At 44.6% G+C, this 21180-nt stretch overlaps 1 protein-coding gene across 1 annotated transcript in view; it reads right to left on the reverse strand.

The window, feature by feature from the left end:
* Sh2d4a (SH2 domain containing 4A) overlaps window positions 1-20507 on the reverse strand; it is a 69210-nt gene extending 48703 nt beyond the window's left edge. The window contains exons 1-4 of the mRNA XM_021170417.3: window positions 20194-20507; window positions 14500-14878; window positions 3667-3823; window positions 1340-1511 (exon numbers count right to left, since the gene is read on the reverse strand). Coding sequence (XP_021026076.1) covers window positions 1340-1511; window positions 3667-3823; window positions 14500-14680 — 510 coding nt within the window. The 5' untranslated portion in view covers window positions 14681-14878; window positions 20194-20507. The remainder of the gene's footprint in view (window positions 1-1339; window positions 1512-3666; window positions 3824-14499; window positions 14879-20193) is intronic.
* Window positions 20508-21180: the final 673 nt, after the last annotated feature.

Here is a 21180-nt window from a genome sequence, read left to right on the forward strand (position 1 = left end):
ATAAACAAAGACAGAAGTTTCAGGGAGGCTCAATCAGTAAGATATGTGCTTTATAAATGTGAAGATTTAAATCCGATTCTCAGAACCCACATAGAAAGGTTAGGTGTTTGTGTGCTTGCAATCCCAGCACTCCAGAGGCAGAAACATCTGACTTACTGGCCAGCAGCCTAGTCTGACTGGTAAACCTCAAACCAATGAGAGACCCTATCTTAAATGAGGTAGATGGCTTTCCTCACAATGACAGCCAAGATTATCTTCTGACTTCCACATCCATGCACACATACCTGTGCTTGAGTACAGTAGTACATAAAAATAAGTAAAATGTACAAAGATAAGCAGTAGCTAATGCATAAGTAGTATTATGAATATTAAAGGAGACATTCTGCACCTTCGCCACATAATAACCCTTGAGTCTAGAATGTTATCAGACTCAGAAGTAGGCAGGACAGAGATAATGGTACCCCATGGGCCTGCCTCAAAGCAAGCTTAAGGCAGCAGTCTCAATCACACACAACCATGTGGACTTGAACGTACGTCAAACAACAGCAAACCCTCTGCTGATTCAGTGCAATTAAATTTCTGGCAGAATTTATGGCCCTTCATAATATAGTTTATTGTTCTTCCAAACTATAATCCAAGAAGCAAATTATATTTGAGCTTTCTAAAGCACCTGGGCCATAAAAGAATTCATACCAGTTCTTAGCATAAAATTCTGTTTTGTGGAGAAAGCAGCTATTCCTGTCTCATGTGCAGAATCCATGAAGTCCAAAGGATACACATGGTTAGACCCCATACGTTTAAAAAAAAGAAAGAAAGACTCAACAGAATATAATCTAACTTGGGAATGGGCTATGTTCTGTCATCCATCTACCTGTGAATAAAGTTTTACTGGACCATAGCCATACTTGGGCATTTGTGTGAAATTATAACAAAGATTATTTGGCTCACAAAACCTACTTTATTTACTAGGTGGCTTTTACTGAAAAAAAAAATGTTTAAAGTCTGCTGTTATAGAAATGGGAAAAGAACCTGAAAACATATTAAAGTGTCAAACGTTACCAGGATTTCTTTTTAGTCCCAGCCTCTGGGAAAAGGGTAATACTTAACCTTACTCATGAAGTACAGCGGAAAAAACCCGTCCCCAATATAAGGTGAATGGCAGGACCTTAAGGATTGGAGGCATGTGAGCTTTCAATGCATGGTTCCATTTATATAAGAGCTGCTTAGTTCCCCACCCTACCCCACCCCACCACCCCACCCCACCCCCGCTCCCCTGCCTGCCCGGCCTATGGGATTCTGAACAGTGCTTTGCTATGCAGTGTATGCAAGTAAGACTCACTTGGGCTTTGTCGTCCTTCCTGGTTGGTATTGCTCTGGGTCCTTGACCTGATGCCTCTTCTGAAGCTGCTTTCCTGGTGACATTCTGAGGCTCTGTCTTCTTCAGTGCTTGCAGATCACAGTTCTGTGACTTTATTTTTAAGCTATTGGCGAGTTCTAGAGACTGAGTTTTCCTGCAGAAAACACAAAAGAGAAATTATCAAAGACATTGTTCAACTGGGACAGGCTTTCCAAAGCAGATGTTTACAATCAAATCATGTGGAAAAAAAAAAAAAACCAGCAGCAGCTTGCTAATTATGCTTATTATCTGGAAGATCTTTGACTAGAACTTTGAAAACATTAACTGAATCCTCCCAACAACTCTGAAGAAAACCTTGTCATCCTTGCTTTACAAGAAAAGGCTTAAAATATACTACAATTTATCCAAGTTCACATAATGGTATTGTCAGGATTTGAACCCAGGACTACCCAGCTCCTAACTCAGCCAGGGTCCCAGTACACGCTGCCTTCCTATGGCCATTCAAAAAACATCCCCTGCATCACTGTCTGCTTATTTATAGTTTTAACACTGATTATTGGAGTATGACACTATCAGCCTTTGGGTACTGAAGCCAGGGTGACATATCTGTCTCAGTTTTAGCTCACCAGCTCAGAGAAGGGCTGCCCAGAACTCAAGGAGGGTACCCAGAAGAGGTGATCATAACCTGTCTCAGTGTTCCAAGTCACCTATGTGGCCAATTGGTTATGTCAATTTCCCATGAAAATCTCACAGCCCCAGAAAAGACTCCTACACCTAGCTTTCAAAGCACCTTAGATCGTAGCCCCCCATCTCCCAGGGTTCACCAGATACAACTCAAACACTCAGCAGAAAGGTTCATTACTCTCCCACAGAGCTGTTTAAAACCAACTGAGGAATCCTGATTATGCCCTCTACTTGATCCTTCTCCCCTAACCTTCTAGATCTAGATACCCAACTCATCCCTCAAAGGTCAGCTCAGATCTCACCTCTTCTATGCATCAGAATGCTGCACTTCTACCTGGAACAGGGGCAATTCTGTTTACACCTTAACTGAGTCCTCCCAGCACAGCCTCAGCCTGCATTCCTAGCAGCTGGTTGTGTGGCTTGCCTCATTTCCTCTCTAGGCTGGAATTCTCCCTATTCTCTTTGCATTCCTGGTACCTGGCATAGGGCAAGCACTCACAGAGCCTGCTTAGGCAGAAGCCCACATCTAAGCAATCTAAGCATCTAAGCATCTAAGGTCCTGAGACTGGTCCTGAGCTGGTTCTGTTCTCACAAACACACCCTATACTTGGCTGCATCCTGTGCTGCTCCAGGAGGATGCTAATAAAGCAGTGGTGGAAGTGAAAAAAACAACATAAACCCTTTGTCTCTACTTAAGGACCAGGCCTTCTTTGAAAAGAAGGCCAGAGGTATCAGCTCCAGGAACTGATCAAAACATCCAGAACAGTATCAAGAGGGGGTTCCCTTCCAAAGAACAGCCTAGGAACAACCACAAAATGGGGAGCTATCTTATCTCAGAATGGGTCATTTGTGCTAGGTAACCCTATCTCATCCCATGGTTAAATGTCATGGCATAGGAATGCAGACCTAGCACCCACCAATGAAATTTTAGATTAGCTAATCCTCCTAGAGAGCTCCCCTTGTTCCCTGGTTCCCTATAAGAAAGCCTGCGTGCCTTTGTCTGGGGTTGCCATTCCAAAGCAATAGTAGACCTCTGAGTGCTGTTTTTTTTCTGCAGAATAAATGCTCTTTATTTTTGCATACTCTCTTAGTCTGGCATCTTCCTTCAGCAATTTCCAGACTCTTACAGAAGATGGGGACCCAGGAAGCTCTTACAAATCAGCACTGGAACGTCTGTCAGAGCCACAAAGCAGTTGTTTGGCAGCATTACAGGAATGAAGGAAATTACTGAAAATTTAAAAGAAAGATCTAATTTTTTTTTCTAGAAAGATCTAAAGTGATTCTTCTGCTCTTCTACCAGAAGCTGAGAGCAAGTGGTATTTTTAGGGTCTTGTGGTTTCACATTAGTGAAGCACACTCCCCACCTCCAAAAACCTTATCAGTATGGATCCTTGATCTCTAGCTGATGAAAAGGCTGTATAACCTTTAGGATGCCTCACACTAGGGCCATCATACCTTCCCAGCCATGATCGACCATATTCTTTTTTTATTTTGAGACAAAGATTGGTTAATCCTACTCTGAGTTGCTTTCAATAAATATTCTGTCACAGCAAAGCAAGAGTAAACTAATACCCAGGGCAGCCAGTAAAGGCAGCCAGTCTCTGGCTGGAGTACAGGTCTCCTACCTGAGCTCTGAATCCTTCGCTGCTCTCAGATGCTCCCTCTCAGCAAGGATCTCATCACACAGCACATCATAGGGTTTGTCCAGATGGTGCTCGCCCATTACCCAAACCCACACCTGCTTATCGGCGCCCAGCTTCCAATGGACAGACTTGCCATTCTCTGCAAACAAAACACAGTTTGGATTGGACAAATTATTTATGGAATATTATCTGTCCCAATCACTTCAGTATTTTTTCATCCTTGGTGGGGAACCCCACAAAACACTTCCAACCTTCTCAGGAGCAGACAGTAAAACTAGTGGCTGTAAAGGTTTCTTTATGAATATAATGGGCCTGCTGTTTGCACCTGCTAGATGTTGAGAGAGAATGAAAGCATTCATGGTGTTCATTATCCTTTAGGGTAAGAGAGTGAGCACCAGGTACTACAACCTCTTAAGCCTAAAGACTTCCCCCTAACCCAGAATTAACACAGTTGCTCAAGCATGGGCCTGAAAAGTGTGTTTTAGAGTCAGTCTTGCTATCTACCTGCTAAGTGACTTGGAAAAATTAATACCTTTAAGACTCGATTCATTCATCTGTAAAATGGGAGCAATATCATCCACTACAATGATGGCTATGAAAAACAGGCAGGGTAAGGATGCCCTTGGACCTGCTAGGAGTTCAACAGAGGTTAACTGCTGTCATCAGCCAGACTATTATTTACTTATGGGGCCACTTGGAGATTCACACTAGCATGTGAGAAGATAATACTACCTGGGTAGTATGACACTTGGTGAAGCTACTTAAATAACCCTTGTTTACAACTGGTCTCCAGGGTTGTATTACATCTAGTTTCTAGCTCCAGAAATGTAGCCCGATGGGAGCTTGATCCCCAAGACCAGGGAAATGTGGAGTGTGATTAGATGAAACCAAGAAATACAGTCCCTAAACTAAAGGGACAGGTCCTCAAACTAGCCCAAGGTGCTGAACGTGTGAGGGGGACTGGCATATGCTCGTCCATGCTGTATTCCTTAGAAATCCACACTGGGATTGCTTTAGGTCTCCTAATGCAGAGGAAGCTTTTCCATTCATGTGTTCATGAACTATTGGCCTAGTCCAGAGTGCTGCCTCTGGTTGAATTACAGAGGCGGGCTGCCCAACTTGATCTCTGTTTTCTGTCCTTCTCCAGAGGAATGAATCCGCGTCCTGCAGTTTCTAAGTAGAACTACTGAGGAGAGGGGAGGGGCAAATTTGTACAGTCTTCACCACAGGACTTTTAAAAGAATCAGTCAGAAGGAACTTCTCTGATCCTGTTTTCACAAGTAGAGACATGGGTGAAAACCAGGTAGCAGGGGAGATGGAACCTTGTATGCTCCGGGGACAGGCCCCCATGCCAGGCCTTCCAGGTTTTACACTTTCCGGACATGACAAATGTATAATTCTAGAAAGCTAGAATAAATATAAACTGATACAACTCCCCTTATTGCACATTCCTGGGGCCAACTATATTTTTATTGTGCTCGTCTATCAGCCTTCGTGTAAGTAATCTCTGCCAATATTTTTTGACAATAGGAGGATGACACCTAGGGTAGAAAATGGTAGGATGCCCAGGGAGGCAAAGACTAGGAGCTCAGAGAGTTACTGTTCAGCTGGGAAACCACATGAATAGCCCCCAGAACAGCAGGTGTCTCTGAGGAAAACAGTCTTGCCCAGGGGTGAGATGTGCAAACCCTAGGACTGGAGGTGATCAGTAGAGAGTGTGCAGGGACTGAAGAGGGAAGACAAAGAGAACAAGAGGTCAGAAAACTGAAATGTTGAATTAGGAGAGTATGGTGGCCATTGAGAAACACTGGCAAGAAGTGAAAGGATTAGGTTCAAAATGCCAGACTTAACCAGAGGCTCACGACTGGGCTCGTAGCAGAGGGCCCTTGCCAGTGTGTGACTCTCTTCTGCCTCCACATCTCCAGGAGCCTGTGAGTACATACAGAAAGCAAACACAGGTTGACACTGGCCAGGTAAACTCTGAAATTGCCTTACACATACTATCATTGGAATACCGCATAGCTGGACTCACAGAGAGGAAGCCTGGAAGAGAACCTTGGAGAAACCTAGGCTTCATTCATAAGCCAAGAAAAGAATCCAAAGTGCACATAAATGATATGAAAGTGGAGACTTCTGAGTCCCCAGATCACTAAGCAAGGTAGAAGATGATCGGGGAGTACAAAGCCATGCAGAGGGGACAGAGAAGAGTGATGATAAATGATGCTGACCAGGACCATCAGGGATACAGAACAAGACAGGTGACTCAGAATGGTGAGCAGTGGCTTAGGCAGCAGGTGTATGTTATAGAGGAGTCCATCAGTGAGAGACCAGGATTGGATTGACTGGGCTTCAGCAGGCATTTCCAGAACACCAGCTACATTCCAGCACTGCTCTAAGGGCCCAGGGAATGAAGAGAACAAAGGAAAATCAAACATGCATGAGAGATCTCTTTAAATTAATAACAGGGTAGGGCTTATGCCTTGGCTGTTGGAAGCTAAGACAGCAAAGTGGGACCATGAAAGGTAGCCTAGTTCCTAGTTGAGCTAAGCCTAGAAACCCAGAGACCCTGAAGGGACAGTAGGAGCTTCACCTGTTCCCAGGCACCAGGCCCCTGTCACTCACCACAGCCCCTCACAGTTTTGTGGCTATCCATCACATAAGGGCAATGCCCCAAGCCCTTCCGCATGTAGAGGATGTGACCTGTGGTCACGGAGACTCAAGACAGATCTCCATTTAAATGAGGTACCTAAAGGCCTAGAGGACTTAGCCAACGAACTTTTCTCCCAAACATTCCCCCTTGAAAAAGTTATTTAACCACAGGCCAACCCTGAGAAGTGGGGTACAATTTTACTCATCCACTTTCCATCATGACAATAAATGCCTTAAAACCATCGACTGCCTCTTTTCACTGGATCCATCTTGGGGCAGCATGGAGAAGGCCTTTGTCTATAGAGCCACCATCTAATCTCTCATAGAAGGCTTCTCTTTGCTCCCAGCAATGACTGCCACCAAGCCAAGCTCAAGCCTGCTGCTAAGGACTCCCCCTCACCTGAGGGACCAGTCAGAGCTCCCCGCTCCCCAGCCCACTCTCACACCCTGGCCCTGGGTTAGATTCAGCCCTCGGCCCCACTCCATTCTCAATTCTTCTGTGACTCTGGTTTCCTTGTGGGCTCAGGAACCCCTGAGCCAGCTCCAAATGTCCATGCCTCAGACTGTTCTGCACCACCCCTGGAGCAGTGTCCTGGGGCCTTCCCTACAGCCCAATACCTGCCCTGGGACAGTGTTAAGGATGTCCAGAAAGGATCAAACAAGGATGGATAGAAAGATTTCAGAGATTAAAAAAAGAAGAAAGTAAGCACTGGCTGGGGATGTAGCTCACATATCAGGCATGAGACCCTTAGTTTAAGTTCAGGCACAGCCATAAAATCAGGCATGGTGCTTCATGCCTGTACTCCTAGCACTTGAGAAGTGAAAGCAGGAAGATAGGAAGTTCAATGACATCCTTATCTACTTAGGGAGTTGGAGTTCAGCCTGGGATATGTGGAACTTTGTAATGAAAAGAAAAAGAAGAGAAAGAGAAAATGTATGTGAGAAAAGAGAAGAGCAAAGAACAGTCATGCCCAGAGCCATGTAGCCCCTCACATACCTCCTTAAAGAAAAGGTACAGACTTCAGAATTCTGAATGAGACAGGCATAAGATCCTTCACAGCCTAACCCTACCTTGTCCTTCCAGATTTTCCATCTATCTCACCTTGAAATTATATGCACTCTTAAATCTGAACACGTGGAGGAAGGGATCTTTGTATAACACTACTACATAATTACAATTGCTTGCCCAGGACTTTAACTTGGACTATACCACCACAGAGCTCTTTATGATTGGTATCTCAGAGGCTCTTGCAAAATTCTTTTAAAACCAGCTCTTCTAGTAAAGTGAGGTCATCATCCTTGGAGACGACACCATAAAGACCTGCTAAGCAGAGACCTGTAGTCTCACCACGTTCTTCAGAGAAGTGTTTTCTCTGGACTAAAAGATTTTCCTTACTCAGAGCCATGTGCAAACGCCCTAATGAGGCAGTGCTGTAATGGGATAGCACATCTCTTTGTCAGGGAGATGGCTCGACTATTCCAGTCTTATATCCTCGATTACAACATAACACTGCTATGTTTGGTGCTTCCTATGTGCTGTGTCCAGCAGAAAGACAAGTTTCCCATGACAAGTCAGAGATACATCACAGCAGCCCCTTCCTGGGTCATGGGTGGATCCTTACAACATACTAGTCATAACATTCAACCCTAGGCTCTTCCCAATCCTACTTTACTGTGAACCCATTTGAGTTCCGGTGCAAGCACTTCCCCAAGATAATAAACTACTGTACACCGAAAGAATTCAATACTGGTCTGTGTGACTGACAGAAGTAAGGCAGGCAACAACCTGAGATTCTTCGACATCCTGTCCCCAGCCAGGCCCATGTACCTATCACCACCCTGGCCTCTCTTCTAAAAGCTCTCATCCTCAAACAGAAACCAAATGATGGACATCAGCTGCCAGGGACCTCTGAGTCCTCCTGCTATGGACAATGTCCCTGCTGACTGGTGGATGTCCACACCATTCTCATCTTTATGACTTCCCTAGGCCGTTCCAAACTATATTTTGTGAGGCTGTGGCAGCTCCAAGAAGGAACTTCCTCAAGATGATATGGCCACTGCATATTGAGGGGGGATTCAAGACTGATCTGTATGGCCACAAAGCCTCTGTTTAAAGAATATTTGTAATGTGTGGTCCAAACTAAAACACTGAGAAGAGAGTGAAAAGAGAGCGGAACCACTGGAATGTTGGAGAAGCTGGTTTACCTACATAAAGATCAATATAGTGTTCTTTCCCATCTCATGGGGTGAGATGGGTGTATTAACTGCCCAGATTTGTCTGTGTTCACTTTAAGGAAGGCCAGGGCTGATTTCTATCACATCTTCCTCAAATTGCTTATTTTTTTTCTTCTTTTTGTCAGCAATTTCTAGTTATGCTAAATGTGCTGGAGTTACTAACCCCAAAGTCATTATTTAATTTAATAAAATTATGTGCATATTTTAGAGACCAAAGAACAGAGAGAAAGTTGGTATCATGCCTGATACCACAGTCCCAGGAGGCTAGTGGTGGATAGATACATGGGACTTTCAATCAAAAGAGTAAACAGAAGGAATAAATCAAGAATTATGGACAGTGAGGGGGTGGATGAGAAATGCAGTAATTACCTGGAAGACTGGCAGTACCAGGTGACCAGGCAGACAAAATATTAAGGGGAGAGGGGTAAATCAACCTGCTCAAAAAGACTGAAGATTTAACTGGACTCGAATTCAAACATTGCTTCCTATTCTTATTCATACAAATTGCATCTTTCCATTTGTTTCTTTATTTGCAAGAATAATGAGGCAACATTGACCTCACTGAATTCTCACAAGAATTAAATGAACTAACTGGTTTCAATGCCAAGCTTAGGCCTGCCCTGCCACATTATATAACAAGTCGATGCCCGAGTAGGGTGGGGAATCTCCTTAGAACAGAAAAGGCTAAGGATAATCTGTAAAATTCTATTACTGGAGATAGGTTGGGGTCAGAGAGGAGCCATAATGACTCTCAACCATTTGGCTTCAGTGACTAGGAAGAGAGCAAAGCTGCCATCATGACAGAGTGACAGACAGGATCAGGAGTTGGTGATTGACCATGGGAAAAGTTGTGGAGAATTTTCTTTGTGGCAAACTTGCAAGGCTCCCTGGGCACCTAAACACAAAATCTCACGAGGTAATGACCATCAGACCGAAGCTTGGTGAGAAGTCTCTTCGCAATGTGGGTTTGAGACAATGTCGAATAAAGAGAAAAGGATATAGCTATTTGTCCAGCAAACATTTCCAGAGACCCCACTGCATTCCAGCTCTTCTCTGTGGAATCATTACATCCTGGAAACAGAAGACTGGCTGAAGGAATGTGCCTTTGGTAACAGTAAGAGTCCAACAAAGGGAATTGAATCCAAGTGTTTTGCCTTAGTCACTGTTCTATGGTGGCGAAGAGACACTATGGCCACAGCAAGTCTTTAGAAAAGAAATCGTTTAATTGTGGGCTTGCTTACAGTTTCAGAGGGTTGTTATGGTCATGAGCACGGTGGCATGCATGGTGCTGGAGCAGTAGCTTAGAGCTACATCTCAGGCAGAGGGGAGGAGGCAATGTTGGCTCTGGCATGGCCTTTTGAAACCTCTAGGCCCACTTCTAGTTATATACCTCCTCCAGAAAGAGAAAGAGAGAGAGAGAGGAGAGGAGGGGCCATAGGTCTTATATGACACAGCTTCGTAAGTCAGGCTCTATATTGAGCATAGGAATCCTTTCAAACACCTCTGGTTGCTGGTGACTAAGCATTCAAATACAAAAGCCTAGGCAGGCTATTCTCATTCAGACGGCCACATATATCTCAAGGGCAGACAAGAACACACCTTTCCCAGCCACCAGATCCTGGGCTTTGGGCTCCCATCTTCTGCTTCATTAAGAGTCAATGAAACAAGCACAGGGGAACAGTCTGCTAAGTAACCATGTCTTCTGCTTGTGTTAATGTGACAAAGCACACAGGAAAAATGCCAAATTATCACTGTAGATTCATGCGAGTCACCTTTAGTAACTGCTCCTAAGCCCCCGTTAAGCTTGCCACATACCACATTTGTACCAGTTTGGGGAGAATCAAAAGCAGGGTCTATTCCAACTGTTGTTTGCCAGCTACTTGCCCAAGGCGAGTTCATTAATGACTCTGGCTTTCACTTTCCTCATTCATAAATGTAAACAGTACTTTATGGTGCAGGCTTGGTTGTTATTATTTAGTGAGATAATGTACTGAAGTAATCAGCTTCGGGAGTAAGTGAAACATAGCCAACATGAAACCCACTGGCTGGGGTTCCTAGTCTAGAGCAAAGAGCAGTCCTGTCCAGTGGGAAAAGGGAGCCACTTCCATAATGATGGCTTTTCTGATAGCCACATTCTAACTCCTAAAGAAACTGGTGAAATTAATTCAACTGAGCATGCACCTCAAGATAGCCAATAGCAAATATCCACATCTACTTTTTTGATTTAATTTTCTATTGCACAAGTCTTTGAAATCTGGTAGTTTATAGCCTCTTCCCGCTAAGCACTGAAAATTAAACCTAGGGTCCTCTCCTGCTAGGTGAGTGTTCTGACTGTATTTCCACCCTCAGCCCCTTGTACTTTAAAACATTTCCATTTTCCTGCATGCACACATACAAACATATGTGCTGTAGATAAGTGTGCGTATTTGCATGTGTGTACATACATGAAGTTGTCTTGCACATGAATTTGCATGTCCATATGGAAACCGAAGGCTGAGGTCAGGAATCATCACGAATGGCTCTTCTACATTATTCAATGAGACAGGGACACAGTGAAACCCAGAGCTTATCAACAGAGCCAGTCTAGCTAGTCAGCTTACTGTAGGGATCTCCTGGCTTTGCCTTTCAAGGCTTAAAATTTTCAGATGGGATGACAAGATCACCCAGAATTTACACAGACTTTAAGATCTGAACTCAAGTCCTCACACTTGTGTAATGAGCAATGTAACCACTAAGCCATCTCCCAGACCACATTTTACTTTTTATTTCAGTCAGGTTCTTACAAAGGTATCCAGGCTGGACATGAACTCCATACCCTTCTCAGGCTCCCAAGAAACTTTGATTCCTCACATTTATTCCACCAAGACCCTCATTACATTGGTCCAACCTCAATCCCGCATAGTGGTACAGCCATAAGTGGCTCCTTGCTTCAGTACTCAGCCTTCTAGCTATCGCTGAGCAAACACAGTCAGTCCACAATTCTCTCCAGGTCTCATGAGAATTCAAAAAGTATTGTGTGTTAAATCCCCACTGCTGATTATTTTCACATCCATGCCTGCATTAACTTCAGGCTTCTTGGAAGGCAGGAGAGCTCTTGGGATACAGAACACACAACTGTTTCAGTGGTGTGTGCTGAACACTCACTACTGTGGGTTGTTTTTATAGAGAAAGGAACCCGTAATGTGATAAAGACAATGGTATAAAGGAATAGGGGTAGCCGGGAGACTGGTACAATAAGAAGGCCAGCGAAAGCCATGGCTCAGCTGAGAACTGTGAGCAGGAGAAGCATGTAGGCCAGCACAAGCCAGAGGCAGGGCTTGGGGAAGGAAGACACATGCCAGAAAGGTAAAGGTAAATGTGAGAGGCTGTGACAGTTTATATATGCTTGGCCCAGGGAGTGGCACTATTAGGAGGTGTGGCCTTGTTGGAGTAGGTGTGTCACTGTGGGCGTAGGCTTTAAGGCCCTCAGCCTAGCTCTAGCTGCCTGTGAGCCAGTCTTCTCATAGCAGCCTTCAGATGAAGATGTAGAACTCTCAGCTCCTCCTGTACTATGCCTGCCTGGATGCTGCCATGCTTCCACCTTGATGGTAATGGACTGAACTTCTGAACCTATAAGCCAGCCCCAAGTAAATGATGTTCTTTATAACTTGCCTTGGTCATGATGTCTGTTCACAGCAGTAAAACCCTAACTAAGACAGAGGCCACAGCATGAGGGCTGCAGCCTTCATGGGCTTAGTGCCTTGGGCAGCCACTAGGCATCCTGAGGCCACCGAGGACTCCCTGTGGCTTCAGATCCAAAAGCTTGTTTTGGAGAAGTAGACATTCTTTCCTCCTTTCTGGTACGGAGAGGAACTAGTTTAATGTCAGTCACTTTTTTCCAAGTGCCACCGGATTTAATGGGGTAATAATATACATTTGGTATTCAATATTGGTGGATGCTTCACTGTTTTAGGTCAGCATATTCGCATACTTCTTCTACGATCAATTAACTAAAAAGATAATGCAGATTTTGGAAAGGCATAGTCAAAACTCTACAGAGAAACAGTGAAGCGAAGAAATTGAAATAGATGCCGTAAGTTATAAATTCCTTCAGTTATCACAATTTAAGCACCTCAGCAACTTTGAGAAGCCCACAATTTAGCAAAAAAGATCTGGGGCAAGCAAAGCTCTGTCCTCAGTGGTCCCCAGAGTCACCCCTGTAAACCAAAACATCAGGCTTTCAATGAGCACAGTTCCTGGGGATTCCAGGAGATGACCAGGTAAACCAGTGCCACGTGTTTCACCTCACCATTGTATTTGTCACATGTTTGACCTCACCATTGCATTGTGAAGGAAAAGCTGTAATCTGGATACTGCTATTCGAAATCTGACAGATCTTAGCATAAATACAAGAGTTTTCCATATACAAAAGTGCTTACGATTTTTGTTCTAGTTTGGTTTTTTTCTTTTTGTTTTGTTTTGCCTATAAAATTGAATAGTTAATAATCAACATTGCACAAATTTTTGGAGGATGAACACAAGGTATATGTTTCACATAGTGTCTAAAATAGCAATTAGCTATTACTGTGCTCTGGGTTTTGTACTCAATTTTTTTATTTTGTTTTGTTGTTGTTGTTGTTTATTGGTTTTTGTTTTGTCTTATATTCAGGAGCTTTTGGTTTTGGGTTTGTTGTGGTGGTGGTGCGGTACTTGGCATTGACACCAGTGCTTACTGTATGTTCATGTAAGCACTCTCATCCTGACCAACTTGCCAGCCCTTAAATTGTGTATGTTGTATAAGATAATAATAAAGGCTGTGCAGTGGTGGCGCATGCCTTTAATCCCAGCACTTGGGAGGCAGAGGCAGGTGGATCTCTGAGTTCGAGGCCAGCCTGGTCTACAGAGTGAGTTCCAGGACAACCAGGGCTACACAGAGAAACTCTGTCTTGAAAAGCCAAAAAAAAAAAAAAATTGTTTTTCTTATCAGTATATAGACCTCATTAAAAAACAATTTTAGCTATAGTATGAGGTCAATACACTGATTTCCATTTTGAATCTGTATATAGGCGAAGCATACCTGTGGAATCTATTTTTTCAACTTATTAAATCCTGGTAGTTTTATAAATTTTTACTTTTCCTGCCATAATAAAAAAAAAGTAGAGAAATTGAGTGTAAATATCTCAAAAAGTGACCTTGAAAACTGTGTGTGTGTGTGTGTGTGTGTGTGTGTGTGTATTTAGTTAGGGTATTGATACATGAGTAAGCCTGTGTTGGGGGGTAGGAGGTTTTAATGAACAAAGACTTCTTCTCCTGATAGTCTCAAAAGAATTCTTTCAAACTCCCAAAGACTCATTCAGTCTCAAAGACGTACATCTGAGAATCATTCCACAGTAACCATACTCGAGCACTACTGCGATTTGCTCTCTTTAAGAGAGTACCTTATATCTTAATAGGCATTCCTTTAAAATGATAACTTTAAAAAGTCCCTGAAGCTGATAATGCATAATCACACTTTCTGTACATGAACTATGTTTTGTGATAATAAAATGCAGATCCAATGAAGGGGATTTTAAAGGCCTTCTTTAATGACCTTCAAGTCAAACTCTGGGGTGGCTTTTTGATGTTTGGAGGTGCTGGGATGGAAATGAGAACCTCGTATATGTGAGGCATGTGCTCTACCACTGAGTTACACCCCCATTCCTTAGCACTGACTTCACACCTTAAGAGTAATCTGATTTTAAACAAAAGACTTGCTTAAACATATACACTGCACTGTGTGGTAAGTATGTGTGAGTAGATGCAAACTTCCACTTGAAAAGCCTGACACAAGAAGTCGAGTAACTCTTAGGCTCTAGCCACAAAATCACAGTTAATACCTGGCCAGCTTGACTTATGTGAGCGCTCAGAGCAGGCCCTCCACTATCACATTCACGGCACAGAAGCTTGGTTTACCTTTTTTCGGCCTGGATTTCACTGGCAAGGACTCCTTTCTTTCCATGGCCGCTTCTCTTTCTTTCCATCGTCGGATCTGTTCCTCTCTCATCTTGTAGAACAAGATCTGTTTCTGCTCTTCGCTGAGCTCTGCCAGCAGATCGGGGTCTATGAACATTTCCGCCAGTATCTGCCTCAGCATCTTTGCTGCTCACAGGAACTTCTCCACCTGCAGCAGAAGTTCTTGGAAACCACTTGCCGGTTTGCTACCAGCAGCCAGGAGCTCGGGCACCGCTGCACCTTCCCAGAGACTTGACCAGCCCAGAAATGATGACTCCCACAGCAGGAATTCAGCAGAGCTGTATCTGTAGTAAATGCTGCTCAGTGAATATGGACAAACCTACAAAGAGCAACAGTCCAAATCAGGCAGTAAAATAGATTCTGAACCGGAGCATGCTAGCAAAGAAAGCCAAGAGGAAAGACAAGATAGTTTTCCGTTTCAAAGAGGGAGAACGCCCAGGTGTGCTTAGCTACAAGTTTGTTTAACCTTTATTCCATAATAGATACTTTATTGGAAAAAAAACAGCAACTTTGCAAAGCAGATCTCAGGGAAATAGCAATTTAACAGAGCTTTGTTTGGCCTCCTCCAGACTGAACAAACACATTATTTCCCCAGTGCCTCCCAGCTGCCAACAGCATGGCTAAAAGAAGTCAACAACAAAAACAAAAGCAAAGGGTCACAAGGAGAAACAAAAGGATCCTCCTCAAGTGACTTCTTCCAAGAGAAAGTATCACATTTGAGATTCTTTTAGAGGGACAGAGTCATTCTCAAAAAAGAAAGAAGGAAAGAAAGAGAGAAAGAGAGAGGGAGAGGGAGGGAGGCAGGGAGGGAGGGAGGACAGGACAGGACAGGACAGGACAGGACAGGACAGGACGGGAAGAAAGAAAGAAAGAAAGAAAGAAAGAAAGAAAGAAAGAAAGAAAGAAAGAAAGAAAGAAAGAAAGAAAGGAAAGAAAGAAAGAAAAGAAAGAAAGAAAGAAAGAAAGAAAGAAAAAGAAAGAAAGAAAGAAAGAAAGAAAGAAAGAAAGAAAGAAAGAAAGAAAGAAAGAAAGAAAGAAAGAAAGAAAGAAAGAAAGACGGGTCTTTCTTTCCCCTCCCTTAAGCACTGCACGCATACAGCTCTGTGCCTTCTCCTCTACAACGGGCATTTCCAGACAAGCCAGCAGAGCATGGGGAGCAGAACAAGTACAGAAGAGGGCACCAACGAACATTCTGGACGGTCAGCAGCTCTTAGGTGTTACCTTTCCGGATAATTTAATAAAATTTAAGTTTCAGATAGTGAGGGTGGGGGAGGCGGGAGAAGCCACTGGCTTCTGTCTTTGATTTATAAAAGTTTATCAGGTGGATCCTTCAGAAAGAGGCCTGTGGAATTGGGCATGCACGGTGTCCTGAAGGGAGTACTAAAGGGTAGCAACTCCTCTATCAGTTTATTTTACATAGTTTTATGTGGTTAGAGTCTTTTAGGTGTCCAACCTTCAGACTCTGTGTTTGTCTATGACATATGCATGCATTATATACTTATGCATGTATGTATAAACATGCCACAAGGGACAATCTCAGGTGTCAGGTGTGGCTCTCCACCTTCTCTGAGACAAGGTTTCTCTTTCGCTGGTTCAGCCCTGTGTAGACCAATCATGCCAGGTGGCTGGAAAGCTCTGGGATGTCTCCTGACTTCATCTCTCATCTCCCCAGAGAGGCACTCGGGATTAAATACCACTGCAAATGAGATCTTAATTCAGACCCTCGTGCTTCATTTACCCACTTATCCATCTGCCCAGCCCCAAACTCTTAGACTTTTACCAATAGAAAGAAATACTATATATGTATATATGCATATATATGTGTGTGTATGCATCTATATCCATAGTATACATTATATTTTATATTCTGGAGAAAAGAGATTTAATTTGTTTCAAGCGTCATAGGACTACAAAGGTCTTACTATAATATTTCAGGTTCATCTATGCCGTAGAAGATCAACTACAGTTTCTATGCTTACAAGGCTTCTGAAATCTTGCCTCTAGCCATGCTCGCTCAAATACCTTGTTTTTCCATAGGGAGCAACGCACTACTCACTTAAACTTGAGAACAGTTACTAGGCTACATCATGACTACAGCAGTCTTGGTTCTCCCTGCCTCTTCCTGCCTTTGTGAGTTTTAATCCTTTTTCTTTCCCTCCCTCCTCTGTTTCCTTGTAAAGCAGCCTCTTGAACCCAGTGTTTTGAGCCAAGCACACACAGTAGTCAGGTGCCACAGGACATCGGTAGCACTTGGATTCACTATTCATTGCATAGCAGGGCCTTGCAGCTACATGTACTGTTCCTACTTACACACTATTTTCTCCCACAGCATGTTAACTGCTGGAGTTCAAATGGAGCCCGATATGAAGAGGAATGTTAAGTAGCATTAAAATCAATGTCCTGACTGTAACTCAGCCAGGCATACCCCTCCCGGGGCCCCTAGTTAAACTTCTATATTGTCTTGGGATGGTCTTCATAGCGTTATACTGTAAAGAGTCTTGTGGTATTTTGGTCCTAGTGCATTCTTAGGGAATACAGCAAAGCAGGTCCACTCTAAAGGAAGGGTTTATAGAAGACAGTCTTCTTTCACAGGAAGAATCTGACATTTGGAACATGTGACTTCAAGGTCCCGAGGTAAAGGAGTAAAGTAAACAAAGTAATTGACTCCCTGAAATTCCAGGAACCATCCATAAACGAGCGCACATTCCACGGCTTCAATGGCTAACGCCCATAGAAGAGCATGATTTAAAAAAAAAATAGCAGCTGATGAGGTCTACAGCTTCTACTCTAGCCCCGTTTTCAGTCCAGTGAATAGTATTGGAGGGTCAGGGAGAGCTGAAAATTAACTCCCCCAAAGAGCCAAGGGCAAATTCCTCCCCTGCTCTGGCCCAGAGCGCTCTCTGATAACAGAATTGACACTTAACTGTTTCCTGCACTACCATACACACTCAGCACCAGTTAACCCACTCCATCCACTCTCCAAGAGGTCAGTCCCATTTCCCAGCTGAGGAAGACAGTGATGGCTGGGAAGCTGGGCATGGCAGGTACTGTATCCACTGCACACACTGGCTGCTACAAGTTGACTCCTGAGTCCAGAATCAGGAAGTGGTGCCACTTTGAAAATTTCAGAGTGAAGACCAGAAAATGTCCTTGGGAAGAAAACTGCACAGGTGGAGATACCGCAGCAGTGCAGAAGCCCTACCCTTATCAAGTAGAGATAAGCTTAGAGAAGACACAGAAGAAAATACCCCATCCAGAAAGGAGAACAAGGTTGACACCCACATTGGTCCAGTAGCGAGTTTGTCTTCCATTTATTCTCCACTTGCCAGGTGCTTTGTCTCCTTAATAGTCCCTTTCCTAGTACCTCAGTAAAGAGGTGTGCAAGCTCTTCTTTCCTTCGGCTTTGCTTTGGGTAGCTTGTGTAACATGGGCTTCAGGCATCAAGGTTAGTTGGAATGTTTTATTTTATGGTCCGGTGATTAAAGCCTGGCCCTTGCACATGCTAGGCAAATTCACTGTTATCGAGCTATACCTCCAGTCCCCTTTTTACTCCATATTTTGAGATGGAGTCTCAATTGTCCAGGCCAGTTATTAACACATCCTAGCCTAAGCAGGCTTTCAGCTTTCCATACTGACTGTCTTTTTCTCTCACAAAATTGTTATTATAGACCCTGACCACCAGGGACAGTTTAATCACACTTGAAGAAACTACAGTGGCACCTGGTGGCCTCAGAAAATACAAAAGAAACCCAGTTAACAAGTGGTGGCTGTTGACTATGGGCACCAAACTGGACTGCTGATTCCCTCTGAGTATGGCAGCAATTGGTTTACAGGATACTTCAAAGGACACCAGCCTAGATTTCCAGCTCTGCCTCCAGTGAGCTGTGACTTTGGGAGGTCACCTCAAGTCTTTGGACCATATTTCCTAATCCATAAAATTAATCTGGGGATCTTTGTAGCTCTTGGATACTGAGATAAAATCTACCTTAAAGTTCCTGAGACAAGTACAGGAAATAAAAAGGAGGAAGTGAACCGGCCAGGGTTTTTCCTACTTTCACTCTACAGGACAATCACTGCTAACGCTGATCTGCATGGTGATGTTTTTTGTCTCATACTGAGTGTAGTCACTCGAGGTCCAACACAAAGTGCAGCTCAACTAACTTGTTTTTCTTCTCCTGTGGCATTTTTTTCTTGAAAAAAACAAATAACAAGCAACAAGCCCATACCTGTTGCTCACTCTAAAAATTTCGAAAGAGTACAAAATTCAGTTAGGTTCCCAGGATACCTGTAGATCTGGTCTGACTTTCACACTTTCCATTTTTCTACATAATTGTGTTTTTAATTAATACAGTGCCTAATAAATAATAATGATCATACTAATACTCTAGCTACAGCTATCTTCATAAAAATATCGTGGTATGTATAGTACATATATCCCTAAAGTTAAGAATTTAGTTTAAGTTCTATTTATTCTTTAAACAGCTAGCTCTGTGAACAGGCTTCAGATCGTTCAATTTTTTTTCTCATTAATTTACTTGATGATTTTGAAAATAAAATAAATTGCAAGTGGTGAGAGCAGCTGGAAGTTCTGTGAATGCTCTCAAGATTGAAGTATTTCACAGATATAACTAGATAAGTCCATTTGTGCCCAATCTTCCCCTAAGTATTTCTTCCGCTTATTTATTAAATTAAAAATTATAAATACATTGTTTCGTTCCACAAACAAGAGAAGCTTGTCAGGGAACTGAGCAAGAGGTAGTTAGTTATCCCTGCTTCTCTAGGGCCATAGTGAAGAGAACACTGTTGAGAAAATCTGCAAACAGTGAGTGACTCCACCTAGGGCCCACGAATCCCCTAGGGCAGGAGCGGCTGCGGATGGTTTACTTTTGTTGAGGAAAGTCCTTGCTAGGCTGATTCTAGATTGAGCCTTGACCCAGAACCACAGGGAGGGGACGAGCCCGCTGCTCTCTGCACCACGTGAGGGCGCCCGCGGAAGGGTGTCCCCGCACGGGGAGCTCTCTAATGGAGTTTTGCGTGGGCTGAAACAGTTTTTAGGACTCTGTCTGGAAGGTCACCTCCGTGCCAGCAGAGACCACATGGCACTGCCCAGTGATTGGACCTCCGCTGATTTGTGGGTACTGTTGCGGCCACCCAGCACCTGCTTCGTGGCCCCGACCCTCGCAGGTGGCCTCCGCCCCTGCACCTGCCCCGGCCAGTGTAAGCACTCACCACGCGTGCATGCACACCGCCCGGGCACCACGACTTCCCTGAGAGACTCCAAGTCGCCTCCGATTCTCCTCCCACTGGAGACTCTTAGTATAATGATCACAAGCCCTCTATTCTTAGGGCCGCCACTCACCCGGCCCCGGCTGCAGATACTGGACACCCTACACGGGACATCGGACACCCGCAGCTGTGGCGGTCGGTTCCTCTGGGCACCTGAGCTCGCCCTGCGCGCGGTGGAGGAGGGACCAGAGGGACAGGTGAACAGCCTGACCGCGGGAACCAGGGTCTCTTCCTGTCCCTGTCCTCTGTGCTTTACCCTTCGCTCTAGAGACCCACCTGCTGGTTCCCCCTCGCTCACCCTTCTGCCTGGCTCCATGCTCCAGCGTTTTACCCGACCCGGTCACCTACCTGCTCAGTACCCGGAGCAAGGTGACCCAAGCACCTGCCACCTCCAGATTGCCTACAGCAACTGTCCCGGAAGAGAAGGGAGGACAAGCAGAGACCCAGCCTCGCAGAGACCCAGCCGCGCCGGCTGTCTGGACAAACACTCCAGACCAGAAGGACACTCAGCGTCCAGATCGCAGCCCTGGCCCGCCCCGCCGCGCCCACATGCTGGGGTGACTGACTGGGCGCTCCCTCAAGGCCCCACCCGGGTGCTGGAGGCGCTCCAGGGCCAGTAGGCAAGGCTTGACTGCCTTGGTCCAGGGACAGCAAGGCCACTAGTCCTTGGTTAATCTAGAGCGCTGTCTACAGTCTGGGGTAGTTTGCTTTACCACCTCAGTGGGGGTCTGTGGGACTTACTAATTACAACAGTCCAGCCCCTTCCACACTTGACTTGTAGGTGGAGCTGAGGAGGCAGGCAAGGCCCATTTGGGAACCTGGGTCCTGCAGGCCAAGTTGGCTGTAGTTCTGCCCCTGCATTCTACAGCTTACTTTTTCCTTCTCTTTTGTTGACATTAAGTAAATTATCAAACTCTGAAGCATTTGTGACTCCAGGTGTGGCTTTACCGGGCATGATCAAGGAAGAGAAAGACTGGAATGCTGCAGGCTGAAGGCACTAGGGACAGGGGCAGCCAGGGAGAGAAACATGAAAAGGGGGGGAAAGGTGGAAGTCCCCTGTGACTAACAGATCAGGGCCGGGGTGGCACAGGGCACCAATGAAGCCTAAGCATACGTGGGAGGGAGGAAAGCTGAGCCGAGTGGAAAGGTGGACCAGCCTTTTCCATGGGTAAGGAACGTTAGGGATGTGGGGAAGAAAGCAGGGCTGAGGGCGTGGGGAGGGATGACACAGGACCTCAGACTGTGGAGGTTGGAGAGAAGTCTTATAAACAAGAAACACGGTGTGACTTTATACACCCTGTCCAATCGATTTAGGAGCCTGGCATGCTGGACCCA

Source organism: Mus caroli, unplaced genomic scaffold, assembly GCF_978045245.1.
Source record: "Mus caroli unplaced genomic scaffold, Mus_caroli_1 scaffold_10, whole genome shotgun sequence".
Lineage (NCBI taxonomy): Eukaryota > Metazoa > Chordata > Mammalia > Rodentia > Muridae > Mus > Mus caroli.